Consider the following 15227-nt stretch of genomic DNA (forward strand, 5'->3'; position numbering starts at 1 on the left):
CATCCCCTTCTGTTAACCAAATACTAAACTTGGTAACCCAAAAATGACTTGTCGGTACAGAGCCGACATATTGTTATGAAACCGATACCCTGTTGGTGTGAAAGTTCAACATGCAGCTACACTATGTCGACATGCTGCAGAATTAAGATGCATGAAACAGGGCTAAATCTTGTCCCAATTCTAGCCTTGGTGACATTGAAAACATACTCCAATTTGCTTGGAGGTTTAGATTTAGTGTGATTTTATAAAGTTAAAGTTGCTCAGAGACTCTGCCCTCAGCAAGTCCAGGCATGTCTCAATCTTTCTCATTCTGAGCTGCTATACAGACTTTCAGAGATTTCTGGAAGACGAATGAAATAGAGCGATGCTACAGATTATGTTATATGTAATCATCAACACAGTACTCCATGTACTTACACGTGCGCACACACATCCAGAATGAGTATTTACTTTTAGATTACAGTATTAATTTTGGATTCATGTCACTAGTGTGGTTTTATAAAATGGATAGTTCCCACTCTAAATTTTAATTGTTGATAAACAGTCACCTGTGTTGGCACATTATATATTAATATGGTATAAATAATGCACTGATTTCAGAATTGCAAAGATTTTGGAATGAGATGTTTTTGCAGCTTAGTATCAATAAATGGTATTTTTGGACTTTGGAGGAAGTTTTAAGAGAAGGAAAATTCCTATTGAATTGTTTCTGCATGCAACCCCTTTAATAATTAAAAATGAAAAAATCCCAAGATTTAAGTCTCGTACTGTAAGAGCATATGTGCATTTGTGTCATGCCAAAGAATGAACAGCTTCTCGCAGTTTATTTATGTATTATACTGTGTGTGTTTTTTTCTCAGGGCTGAACAGATGATCTCTGTGGTTGTTTAGCTATTTAAATTGTCCAAAGATACTAAGGGCTTAAACCTTGCAATGTGTTATGAATGTCCAGAAAACATTGCCATCACTCTTTCACTTTTGTTGTTATTTTTGTGGTACTTTATCTTTAAGTTCATGGAGGAATTTGCACTGAGATAACAGAGCAGAATGGCTTAGTCATATTTACTTATGTATGTGTTTGCAAAGACAAAGTTTAAGTTGATGTGGGTCATTTTTCTATGTTAAATGTTGTGTGTCGTAATCCATTTGTCAGACACATTGGCTCAACCAATAGTGTAAGTTTAAGATGGGGCTGTCTGTTTTTTCAACCAATGGACGACTGAAGGATTTTTTCCCAGTTTCAGAAGGGTCAGGCCATATGTCGGATCTAGACTGCTTGAGGATATCTGCAAAGATTTGAAAATAATAATAATTATAATTTTAAAAGAATTACATTTGTCATTTGATGAAATCAAGATAAAGATATAAATGGGGGGTCTGGGTAGCTCAGCCAGTATTGACTCTGACTACCACCCCTGGAGTCGCAAGTTTGAATCCAGGGTGTACGGAGTGACTCCAGACTGATCTCCTAAGCAACCAAATTGGCCCGGTTGCTAGGGAGGGTAGAGTCACATGGGGTAACCTCCTTGTGATCACTATAATGTGTGGTCTCGGTGGGGTGCATGGTGAGTTGTGAGAATCGTGCTGAGAATAGGGTGAAGCCTCCACACGAATCCACAAGTCTCCGCAGTAACACGCTCAACAAGCCACGTGATAAGATGAGCGGATTGACAGTCTCAGACGTGGAGGCAACTGAGGTTCGTCCTCCGCCACCCGGATTGAGGCATTATGCCACCATGAGGACTTCGAGCACATTGGGAATTGGCCATTCTAAATTGGGGAGAAAAAGAAAAAAGGTAGACATAAATGACATCCTGCTTGTTGGTTGACTGAGTTGATAAACATCGAAAGCTGCCTTTGTTCTCAGGTTGAGCAACAAGTTTTGTTCACCTTGAACATACTGGTGACCTCACAGATCCCGTGCTCTTGAACTCCCTATTGTGGCAATAGTAAGTACACAGGAGGAACATGGTCTTAAAATAATAGATCGTAAATGTTTTGCAGAATAGATCATTTTTTATCTGAATAAATATATTTTTTACTCATCCCCATGTAATTTTTTAGGTCATTTTTTCTTCTTCAATGAAACACAAAAGGAGATCTTAGGCATAATGTCAAAACTTCCATGAGTACTTAACTGATACATAATAATAAGGCATTTCCTTTTAACAACAAAAAATAATTTCCTCTGCTTTTCCACCATTACAATGCAGCTCTGATTCTCTGTACGATTCAGTATTGCTGTACTGCTAATATTGTTTGCCTCTGTATGATAAATTGCTTATGTTTAGTTGCTTCAACTAAAAGTCTCTCCTAAATGATTGAAAGTAAATGTTAAGGCATGGCTTTGGGCAGAAAAGGAAGAATTATCCTTAAAGGTGAAGTGTGTAACTTTTTTAATGTCAAATTACATTCTAATATTCCAGTTTATTGTTCACTGACAACTATAAGTAAGCCATTCATGGGTTTACCTCCCCCAAAAGTGTAAACACTGAACCTCCCAGGCACTATCAAAACATTGATGTTTATATTTTGAGTGGCCTACTCAGCTCCACCCTTCTCTTTCCATCTAAACATGTAGTGTGAGTTTGGGGCGTGGCTACCAGGGATGTAAAGTAACAAATTACAAATACTCACATTACTGTAATTAACTACTTTTCCCCAAGAATTGTACTTTAAGTAGTTTAAAAATTTTATACTTTTACTTTTATCTGAGTACATTTGAAGTGCTTTAACTGTACTTTTACTGCACTATTTTCCTACCATCTGTGTTCACTAATTTCCTGCCATGATTTAATTTTTATCTATCAACGTGATTGTCTAGGGAGAGTCTCATGACTCCCATCAAATCACATGTAAAAAAAACTTGAACGGCAGTTGTAGATTTGGCGCCAACTGTGGAGTATGCCTCAAGCACAGTTCAGCATCTGAACATCACGGCCGCACCTGAAAGGGATTTTCGCAATGAAAAAGACCACTTGCTTGATCGTGTCATGTGAGTTTAACTTGCTCAAGCCAGATATCATCATTAATACTGCCACTAATTTGAAGAAACATATCGAGGTATATTTCATATTTCTGATTACTAGATTCTGTTTGCCTATAATGTAGCCTGTAATTTCACTATCACTGAGTTGCATTGAGTTCATTGGGCTGCAGGATATGTCCCGGACCAGGCCTTCTAGCTGGCCTTGAATGACGCAATCACACTTTAAGTGATGTACATAATTTTAAAACAAAGAGCACAAGATCTTGCTGATGAATCGGCTGTCAACACTGCTGTTTTTTTCACTGATAAAGATATCCTTATGGATTTAAAAACCTGATATGATCTGCATGATCATTAATTGGTAAGTGCTTTTTGCATTGTTATAGCAACATCAGGAGTTTTCTAAATGTAAATTAGGCTTCATGAGCAGTCAGTGTCAGTGTTTCAAGATTTGAAAAGTAATTGTGTACCCTGACAAAACTAAATTTATTGTAAGCAACATTTCAATTGTAAATATTAGAGAGATTTTTCTTCGTATTGGATGAATTTTGTTCTGGCTTTTGTGCGTGGACGTGTTTTTAAAATGTCAATTGGTATTATTAGTTGACTGCCACATAATGTATGATAGTCATATGGTGTATTCATTGTGAAACTGTGTTTTCTTAATGGCATGAATCGCACTGAAGGCCTAGACTTAGCAATAGTGTTACTGAAGCTAAGCTGCCTGAGGTCAAAACATTTGATCAGTCACTATATTGTTCAAGACAGTTTGGGAGCATGCATGTTTCTATACTTTTAAAACATTGATTGTTTCAAGCCCTGTACATTTGGAAAATTCTATACAGTGTACAGTATTTGTCAGCGATCTGTGGATCTGTTAGATATTAAAAATATTTCTCTTTTTTCTCTCTGTAGGCCATAAAGACGAAGTTGTGGGCTCTGTTTCCCTCCAAGAGTTCCAGGAAAATGTGTTTGTGGAGGGGAATCGACCTAAGCATCTGTTGGACCTGCATACAGAGGCCCAGCAGGGCTTGAAACTGCTCCAGCAGGAGGGTAAGAGCTCTAACTCCAAACCAGAGTCTGCAGTAGAAACCCAACACGCCTCTGCACCGCAATCTTTGAATTGAGGGAATAAATAAATAAAAGGAAAATCAAAGCATATGCATATCTTCAGCATACAACATTCAATATCATATTACATTATTTCAGTTTTCATAGCTTATTTTGTTGGTTAAAGAGCTGATGTGTTGTTTATGTTTCAGATGATAAGAATGGGATAGACTTCCCTGATGATCAAAGTATGATTGTAAGTATTCCTCAATGGAATTGATCATCATTTAGATCCTAATACAAATGTATTTATAAATAAATAAATGTATTGCTAAAATAATAATGTCTTCCATTGGTTGGCAAACATAAAGCCCTGCTCTAAACTAACACCATTGGTTAAGCCAAAGTTACGATAATAGCACCACAGAGCGAATGTTAACACGTTTTGGGAAATCAACATTCAAATGACTTACTTATAGAGCCGATTGTACAAAGGTACCACAGTTTGTTCCTGACAGGCAGATGATGCCCTAACCCCACCCTAATCCTAACCAAATGTACCCTGCAAGGCAGAGTAGCCTGCCTGGATCAATGGATGTCACCTTTCTCCCATCACAACATAGTTGTCTCTGCATATTAAGCTGAAATTGGAGTAAACATTTTAACATCTAAAAAATTACACAATTCAGCTTTAATCAGTTCCAGAATTGCAATATATTGTTGACTATTTTTAAATGCTAATGAAAGATTGTTAATTTGCAGTCAACAGTAACAGTTCAGACTGAAGTCAGCATGAGTTTCAGTGAGCTGAGAGGTTTTGAGTCTGAGAGCACAGCTGGTGACACTGTTTCGACACGCTCCACTATCTCCACACGATCAACACGCTCTGGACTCAGACGTCAAGGTGGCTCTTCACACACAGATATACATTCATTATTAGTGATATTTATCTTACTTTAATTTGGCCTGGGAAAGGATCTGTCCCCATAAAGTGCTACATTCACAAATCAATATCTGAAATACAGTTTCAAAGCAACATTATTGTTTTATGGTTTCCTTTCTCCAGCCTCAACTTTCAGTCCTTTGAAGCCGGATAAGTCTCAAGAGAAGCCCAAATCACGTAGGAAACATGCTAGAACACTCGTGGGAATTCCACGACACATCCAGAAAGAACTGGGTAAAATTTACTGCATTAATCTTTTTCAGTGTACTACACATCATCATTTAATGTTCTGTTTTGTTTACTGGAATGTGGGGTTGTTAACAATTAATTAATTGTCAATTATTTGCCATGAATAATTTTAATTAATAAATATGAGTGAAAAAAACTAAAGAAATGAGGAAGATATAACTTTTATTTAACTCAGCTCTCAAATACTGTACAAATACATGACCTTTACTCATTATATATTTCTTCTACTTTCTTTTAGACATTTCCAATGACATATGACACAACATTACTAGCTGATCTGTGTGCTATTTTGATTGTATGTTTGGCATATATGGTGCAATGTAATTAAATATAGAACAGTGTTCTGTTTACTTATTCAAGTTTTTTGTGTATCATATCTAAAGGTTTAGACCGGGCAGCATGGATTACCACCCATTCTCTTGATGATCAGCTGTCCAATGGAGGTGTTAACCTACCCTCCATCATTTCCTCTGTGGATGGTGGATCCACCAGCTCTGAACAATACAGTGTACAAGGCAATCTTCAGGAAGCAGAGCTCCCCATACTGGTCAAACACAAAGATGACATTACATTCCAATGGCTAATGAACCACCCTACAGATCCGGACAGACCCGGAGTAGGCCCACTAGCTCTTCCTTGGTTACCCACATCAGGAATCTCATCAGAAAATGCATCCAGTGCAGTGATGTCTATCTCACCTCAGGCCACATACTTGTCTAAAATCATTCCAAATGCTGTACTTCCCCCATCTGTGGACGTTGTGGAACTCAGTCGCAATCATAGTCGTAGCAGTGTCCGAACCATTAGTAAAAGCAGCCTGGTGTCAGCCAGTCCAGCATCCACCCGAGCTTCTTCCAGAGCTTCCTCCAGAGTTTCTTCCAGAGCTTCCTCCAGAGTTTCTTCCAGAGCTTCCTCCAGAGTCTCTTCAAATCGTTCCACAATCCGCTCAAACTGCTCTAGCTGGAGTCAATCAGGATCCTCAGAAACGTTAGTGTCAGATTCCTCCACCCTCTCCAGCAGTAGCACTCCCCGTGTGGCCAGCAGAGGAAGTGAGGTTGAAAACACAGATAGAGCAGCTAAACTAAACATTGCCTTCAAAGCAACTCATGTGAATGGGGACACTACAGATGAGAAAGACAGCAAAAAGACAGGCTCTGCTGGGGCTTTTTCACATAGTCTATCAGTAATGAAAAGAAGCAAGAGACCTCCAGCTCCACCCAGAAGGTCATACTCTTTACACAACAGCAAACAGAGCAGATCGAAGGGTCCTTACTTGTGTGATGTCAGCACTCTGGATGGATCATCAAACTCTGTTGTCATTTCCACACCATATCCTATCAATGGGGAAAGTGAAATTGGTGCAGATGAGTCCAAATCCACTGACTCTAAATTGAAGGCTGGGACACATATATTGAATGGCCACATAATTCTCCCATCAAAGGAGATCCAAATAGTCAGCACAGACAGCAAAAAAAACATGCCAGAGAAGCTTAAGATGAGAAATGACTTACAAATGTCTTCTGTCAGCTCACCCTATTCATTCACAAATAGAACCAGTAAGCTTGCTCAGCAGAAGGATTCCCTTTTGTCTGCAAAATGTTTAAATATTGACAACACTCCCTCCCCAGTTTCGAGGACTCTCAGGTCTCTGTTTGACATTCCAGCCCATCCCAAAGTACTGGCTCCCCCAGCGCCCCCTCCAGAGACCTGGGCTCATAACCAGCGCACCTTTGAACTGCTATGTGGCCCTGGACCTGTTAATTATGAACACTGGGCCAAAAAGAGAGGTCTTAAAATTGTAGATGAACCAGACCATAGGGCCTCAGTGAATGCGCATAATGAAGTAAAAGTACCATCCATGCTGCCTCCAGTACAGCTAAAAAGCAAAGTTGAAACATTAACCACAGACTTTGTCCTCTCCACTTCTCCATCACCTCCCCCAGATCATCATCCACCAATACCAATTTCAAGCCAAGCCAAACCACCTCCAGATACTGTTCCTTCAGTCTCTATCCCAGCTGTCAAAGACATAAAACACCCAACTTCTTGGATCCCTCCGCCGCCTCTGTTTCCTGCTCCTGCCCCTCCAGTAGACCCAGCTTTTGCAACTTCTGTTGCTGTGCAAAATGAGACTAGCTCTCCTCCACAACCCCCTCCATTTTCAAAGACTTTACAGACAATAGCTCAGGTGCCACCAGATGTTCCACTTCCACCACCGCAAGAAGTTCCACAACCTCCACCGCAAGATGTTCCACAACCTCCACCGCAAGAAGTTCCACCTCTACCACCACCAGAAGAAGTTCCACCTCCAACATCTTCACAAGAAGTTCCACCTCCATTATCACTAAATGTTCCAACTCCACCACCACAAGAAGTCCCCCCTTCAACAACAGAGTCAGCATCACTTCTTGCACCACAGGAAATCCCACCCCCTCCACCAGAAGTCCAACCTCCAAAACAGAGCTTAACATCAGCTCTGTCTTCTGGTCACCAACTGAATGTTCCAAGACCACCTTCGCTGCCCACTGATGTCAAGATAAAGGCCAGACTAACTACCACAGATAAAGAGGCGAAACATCCAAGCAGTCCCACTATGGCCAAGGAGGAGACATCTGGTCCCGTGGTCACCCAGTTTCTTCTACAGACGGTTCGTCTTAGGTCAGTTAAGTCCAGTCAGAGCCAGGCTGTAGATCCTGAGAAACCTTCACCCCCCAAACAAAAATCAGGTGTTAGTCAAGATGCACCTCCAAAACCAGTCAGGCGATCTTTGATTATCACATCACTGCCCCCTGAGCTGGAAGCTCTGTCTAGCACAGAGCCAAAAAGTGAAGTTCTGTCCCCCCACAAAAATCAAACCATTGCATCAAACACTCAGCAAGAATTAACTGAACCAAAGACTCAATCAGTTAACATTGTTCAGAAAATGCAAACCACAAGCCTTGAGCCAACATGCTCATTAGCTAGATATACACTCTCTGATCCAAATAACAAGCCAGCTCCTGCTGTACCAACAAATAAACATCTCTGTGCTGAACCAGAGGTAAAACCAAATACCCTTGTGGAACAAATCCAACCTATGGCATCTGAACCTGCAACCCTGCTAAGCACAAATGCAGTGGACCAGTCAGTTATCGGTGAGCCAAAGATTCAATCTGATGCACAAGAAGACAACAAAACCCCTGATAAATCAGACCCTATTGAAATACCATTGAAATCAGATGTTAATGAACCAAAAACCCAAACACCCAGTCCTAATCTCTCTGCTATCTCTCCTGCACCTCCCTTAGTTTTGGCGCCAACTAATCCCTCAATGCGTCTCCAGGACGCTATTCGTCTAAAGGCTGCAGCTATGTCTTCAAAAGACAGCCAAGCCAAATGCCTTGGTCTGTGTCCCCCTCCCCCAGCCGTAGGTGGCAGCACTGCACCCTCCTCTCCTGCATCTATGGCCAGCTTTATTTTCTCCAAAAATACAAAGAAGGTTGTAATAGAGACATCATCATCCCCAAATGTTCAGGCTGACCTGAGTAAGACTCTGGTGGCAGAGCTAGCTTCTGTCTCTGATTTGGCTAAGTCTAGTGACTCAAACAAGATGACGAACAAAGTTCCTCCTCCTGTTGCTAAGAAACTCAAAGCAATGGTTGAGAGTGTCGCACAGAACTGTGCAGAGGCTGAGTTTATAGCTGACACTGGAAATGTGCAATCAGAGACTGTACAAACTGCCGGACAGGAAGTACAGACAGAGACCTCTGAGGTCCCAGCAAATTAATGAGTCAATGAATGATTGATTGATTGATTGATTAACTCTTGAGTTTTTGCTTTTTCGCAAACAAAACTAGGCTTTGGGTGTCAAGACCAAACTATTTAGCTGATTTAAAAAAAAAAAAAGTTAAGCAATTTTGAAAAAATACCAAAAAAGTCTGTACAGATATGCATATTGCACTTTTTGTACACTGGTTTAGTGTAACTGATTCCCATTCATCATGGGATTGCCAATGGTATTTGAATGTCACTGGTATTTGGGCTTGGTATTATAGATATTCATGGATTGATAAATATTCATACTTTATTTATATGTGTCCTCAGTACTAGACAGATGACATGCTACCTTCCAGTTGATTAAAACTTGTCTATTGTCACTATTGTCCATTAGGAAGCACTGTAAGAATCGCAATGATGCAGTAAGCAGGGATCATTTCCACCATGAGAAGGCAATTACAGTTTGTTATGACCAACTAAACTCTGTGGTTGAATTTGACATAGGAAGCCCACCTGGCATTTGTGTATGCATGAATATAAGAGCAGTATAAAATGAAATGGGTAAAAAAATTAAGTGAAAGGAAATAATTAAATAAAAGAACAGCAATGTAAAGAGAGCAGAAAGATGGGTGCATCTGCCAATGATTTTGGGCCGTAGTATAATTTTTATTTTGTATTTACAACACTGTTGTCTGTAATTAATTTATAAGCCCAGTTTACTTTTAAAACACAAGATTTGTAAAGATATACTGTATATATAAAGATTGTAATGTGTCCTGCTCTCTATTGGAATGTAAAAGTATGTGTAAGAGAAAAAGAAGGATGAATGAAGCAGACACAGTCTTTTCTCACATAATCGTGAGTGTGCAAGTATAGAGCCGAGCAGGTGGTCAGAAAATCATGTTACAGCTAATGAGCTTCAGCAAAAGGTTTAAAATCGTATCTCTGTTTTATTAATGTTGGTTTAATTTGTTTTTATTTTCCTAAAGAAGTTTGTTAGTTTATAGAGTCAATGTACATTACTGTATGGACTGGACAAATAGAAAGAAAATGATTGTTTGCCTTTAAAATATGAAATTTGTCCTATGCACTATTCTTACCTTTTTTTAATGTTTCTTTAATTTCAGTTATCTTTTCTGTTTTTGACTGATTATAGTCTCTTACTAAGGAGAACATTCTTATTTACATATTGTTTCAAAACAGATTCTGTACAAAAGATTCAAGTTTATAAATTGTGATTAACAATGTTTCATCATATGACAAGAGTAAAGACTGTAAACAAAGTTAATGAATTAGCTTCATGATCACTCATTTCCTGATTTTTATCAGGTACTGCTAAATGTATTTCAAATGATTTAGCACTATAACAGGCTTAAAGTCAAATGGGCTTTAAGGACTGGTATGAGATATTAGGATGGTTGTAGATTAGTTGTTAAAACTTGGACCAGTAGTGCAAATAAATGTCTCTGTAAAGCTCTCTGTAGTGACTGTGAAAATAATCCAAATCGTCACATGACAGCGGAGGTGAAATTACTTTGAGGTCCAAAAAGTAGTCTCACATTAGCATAAAGATCACTATGCAGCTAATTCTGGCCAAGAACAGTCAGTTTACACAAAGTATTGTTGGAATTCTGTATTGGTTGGGGCGGGTAAATCTGAAATTGTAGAAGTTGAAATTGATGATACCACAAAAAATGTCCACTAGAGGGAGGCATTTTCTTCTTAAAGGTGCACTCATTAATTTTTTCCCCAATAAATTTTTTATTCCTAAATAAATTAATTGTAATTTTGAAACCATTAACATGAGATATGGACTAGTCATGTCAATAACCAAATGGCATCTGTAACTGAAAACGAATATATATATATATAAAATTGTATTATCTTCCATGAGTTTTTACAGTTGTCCACTTATAAAGTTAGCAAAGTTTTTTTTTTTGCACCAAAACAATCATAATCTAGTAATGTGTGTGTGCGTGTGTATATATATATATATATATACACACCCTGTATCTATCCTGTCTCTGAAATGCCCTTTAAGACTTCAATGTAAATGCCCACTGTAATTATTGGCTAACATCATGCAGCCCCTTCAATACAGCCATATTTACACTCAATCATAAGAAAATTAACAACAAGCTCTACAACATTATAAAACTACATTTCAAAGTTTACACAACATACACCCAATTCATTGCATCCGAATACACTGAACTGTTCACTCAAGCACAACGGCACCTTAACTGTAAAACAGTGATGACATTTGAAATATTTCATGAATTAAACGGTTTACTTACGGGTTTGCATTGGGTATAATAGTTATTTTACTGCCATCTCTTTAATAATGCTCATTCAATAACAGTTCCTTTGCTAAGCTTGAATCATGTATTGACTGGCTCACAAGCAATCCACACTGATATGTTCTGAATATGCAAACGTAATACAATCTAGAGACACTGGTCTTCAAATCTTCCATGTTTGTTTACACACAGAAGGGGATGCGTTTTTAAAAGTTGTGCCTTAAAACCACTCTTAAACCGTGGTGCACATTGCCAGAAATGCAATGTGTTCATCTAGTGCATGTTTACAAAATTCATACAATTAAAAATATCACAGATGGGTGCAAAAAGAGCAAGAAAACGTCTTTTAAAAGTGGCACAATATGCATGATAGCAGTCCAAAATGTTTTTAGAAAAACATTTAAATCCAGATGGGCACATAAAAGTGTCCCGTGTATATCCGCTAAAAAGAGTTGATGAATCTCCCATAACAGGCCCTCTCTCCTCTTTATGTGTGGCTGACTTAGCACCAGTGGGCAGGGCCAAAAAAGGGTTAATCGATCTACCCAGAGTTGAATGTCAGACTTCAAGCGGCGTTCCAGTCATTATTAAGTCGGAGGTGGGAAAGTCATGAGTTCAGAGTTGTCTGGAATGCAGCATTATGACATCATATCCATGTTTGTTGCATTGTCCAAAAACAGTTTGCATCCTAAAAGCCTAGTGTGACCTAAATAATTTTTTTTTTGCAAACCCAAAGTCTCTAAACTATATAGAATACATTGGGAAATATGAAATTAGGACACTAGCTATCAGAACGGGAAAGGTAACAGCTAAATCTAGAAAAGACAGAGAGGATACTTTAATCCAAAACATAACAGATATTTATGAAAAGCTAATTTGATGTGATCAAAATAAGGATGTATGCCTTTTAACCAAATTACAGTTGGAGTAAGATCAGACCTATGAATATAAAGCAAAAGGAGCATTTATAAGATCAAAAAAAAAAAAATTATCTAGAGGAAAAAAAATGAGAATTCCTCTTTTAAGAAAGTTAATAATAATAATTTTCTCACTACAAATCCCAAACATATCTCTAACTTTATTGCAAAGTTTTATTTAAAATTATATTCCTCTAGCAAGACAAGGTTCTTTATTTCTAGATTCACTTTTAGCTGAAACAGTTTTTATTGATTCCTACATAAATCATACAAACATAACATAAAATACCGAATCAATTATATACATTAACCCCCCCCAAAAAAAAAATTCCCCCACACACCCACCGACACAAACACGCACTACAATAGGTACCAACGATTAGAACATAAATAATCATAATAATAAATATATAAAACATACAAAAGATATACTTTTAAACAACATCAATTCTAGATTAAATCTTATGGACTGATGTAAAGAATGTATAGTCCCTCCCAGATAGGATCAAAAGTCTCCAAATATCTGCAAGACCAAGATTTTTACACGTCCTGTGGAGCGTCACTGTTGCTCTTGGGGGCTTACACACTTTGCTTCACAATAATCAAGGACTGAGTCCATCAATAGATTAAAGTCACCTCCCAATATTATATCATGAGGGGTATCTGCGGCTTGCAACATCCCTTCAAGATCTATAAAAAGCCCTGATCATCAGCTTTAGGTGCGTAAATATTAGCCAAAATCAACATTTGCCCCTGAAATTTCTGCTAAATCAATAAAGACTCTTCCTAATTTATCTTTAATCAATTTGATACATTTGAACTGTAAATGTTTACTTAGTGTAATGACTCCCCTGCTCTTACTTGAGCCAGCACTAAAAAAAAAAACATGCCCACCCCGTATCTTCCCAAATTGTTCAGCTTCCTGCGAGGAAAGATGCGTTTCTTGAAGAAGTACTATATCATATTTATTACGTTTAAAAAATAAATAACCTTCCTTCTTTTTATGGGGTGCCCCAACCCATTCACATTCCATGTGGAGAGAGAGAGACAATCCACTCATATTAACATTCATTTTGACATGACATTTTGACATATTGTGTGACAATTTTTTTTTTTATAAAGACCACATTCCAACATTAGTGCAACAATCAAACCCCAAAATTCCCACCGAACTAAACAAACAGAAAAAAGGGTGCATTAGCCCCACATCCCTCCAAACTCAAACAGTCCTTGTACGCCTACAAGAGCCCCTGCGACAATTTTGCCATCGGATTGCGCAAGTCTGGTGTTCCTATACAAATGTTGTGAGACAGAACTACACAACAAAAGATAATCTATAAAACAAACTCCAACCAATAGGAGGCATAAGCACAAAGATTGTGCGAATTCATCCACAATACTGTCCCAAAGGGGTGTTACTCCTCAAAACAAACTCCAGCCACTAGGCGCAACCAGCACAAAAAGAAACAAAAAAGGCGCTCCGTTACCTCGGACAGTCAAGTGAAAGTTCAGTGAGTCGTCCACTTGACTGCACCATGAGTACCACAAAATAACTTCTCCATTGACTTTGAGGGACATCGCTTGCTGAGGACACTTGAATGTCTTATGGCCATCCTTAGCATCTATTCTCAGTTTGGCCGGGAACATCAGAGCAAAAGCGACCTTCCATTGATGTAAGAGTGTCTTGCATTTCTTAAATCAATCACATTTCTCTCGTCAAACTCGCAAAGTCTAGGAACAAGAAAATGCTGTGGTTCTGCCAAGAAAGCCTTCCTTTATTCCTTGCCTCGCATAACAAGAGGCCTTTATCGGATGATCCAGAATTGATCGGGGCCTGTCTCCCTCAGCATATCGCCGAGCCAGAACCCTGTGAGCTCGCTCGATTTCCAGCTTATGGCCTGTTATGTCAAGCAGATTCGGAAAGAGCCTGTCCCATCCACCATATCCTGTCCTTCTTCACCCATAGGAATTCCAACTATACAGACGTTATTCTGCCAGCTATGGTTCTCCAAGTCCTCCAACGTCTCCCAGACCCACTCCAAATCCACCTTGGTCTCTCTCCAGATAATCGATCCGTTTCTCGACATTCCCCACTCTTGTAACCACTTCAGTAAATTTTGTCTCCACGGCGTTTTTGCAGTATAGTGTCCCCGTCACTGTACTGGGGCATTAGGACCCACACAGAGTACAGGGTGAGCACCGTCTGCTGGCCTCCCTAACACCTCTTCCAGCAGCAACCTTAGTTTTCACTAGGAGGTCTCCCATCCAGGTATTGGTCAGGCTCAACCCTGCTTAGCTTCAGTGGTCAACCAGTCTTGGTTGGAGGGAAGCTGAACTACATTGTTTTAAAAAATGGTATAGTGCAAAATATTAAAATAATCATCTCATCAAACTAAATGCACCTTCCTGTAAGTCCTTACAGCAAAACAACTGTTGTACATAAATGTTACAATATTTATTGTTTGAATTTGAACAGACTAAAACATACATTTTTGTCCAACATTGTGTGCATTAAGTGTAGTATACTGTGAATGTTATGTTTAAATTTAAAAAACATTATAATGTTTGCTGTTCTAATCAGTAAAATGTACAAAACTGATATTGTTCCACAATACAAAAGCTGATGATTTTATGGTTTAAGGGACCAAACATTTGCAAGACACATTTAAGTATCAAAACAAATGGGACATGTTCATTCAGAAGACGGAAAGGCTTTGCTTGGGTATGCTTGAACCTTTTCAATGCAAGGGCATTTTAGGAAACTGGATAGTTGACACTAATCACTTCTCTGAATTTGACATGCCCTGTGGTGACATGCTATAAGCCATCTAAAACTTTAAACAACAGTGTGCTAATTATTTATGATATATTATCATGCATTAATTTTTTAGCTTATATTCAGCAACTAAATGGAAAATTAATACTTGAAAATTATTTTGTCACACCATAGTACTAAAATGAATTAGTGAAGGCAAAAATGGTGATTAAAATGAAATAATTCAAAGAAATGGTCACATCTCCTA

General features: G+C 38.5%; 1 protein-coding gene across 1 annotated transcript in view; it reads left to right on the forward strand.

Moving 5' to 3' along the window:
• Nucleotides 1–10760, forward strand: part of LOC127618073 (uncharacterized protein KIAA1522 homolog) — a 42619-nt gene extending 31859 nt beyond the window's left edge. The window contains exons 3-7 of the mRNA XM_052090313.1: nt 3905–4042; nt 4252–4295; nt 4802–4943; nt 5106–5216; nt 5615–10760. Of these exons, the coding sequence (XP_051946273.1) occupies nt 3905–4042; nt 4252–4295; nt 4802–4943; nt 5106–5216; nt 5615–8997 (3818 nt within the window). The 3' untranslated portion in view covers nt 8998–10760. The remainder of the gene's footprint in view (nt 1–3904; nt 4043–4251; nt 4296–4801; nt 4944–5105; nt 5217–5614) is intronic.
• Nucleotides 10761–15227: the final 4467 nt, after the last annotated feature.

Source organism: Xyrauchen texanus, chromosome 24 (genome assembly GCF_025860055.1).
Source record: "Xyrauchen texanus isolate HMW12.3.18 chromosome 24, RBS_HiC_50CHRs, whole genome shotgun sequence".
NCBI lineage: Eukaryota > Metazoa > Chordata > Actinopteri > Cypriniformes > Catostomidae > Xyrauchen > Xyrauchen texanus.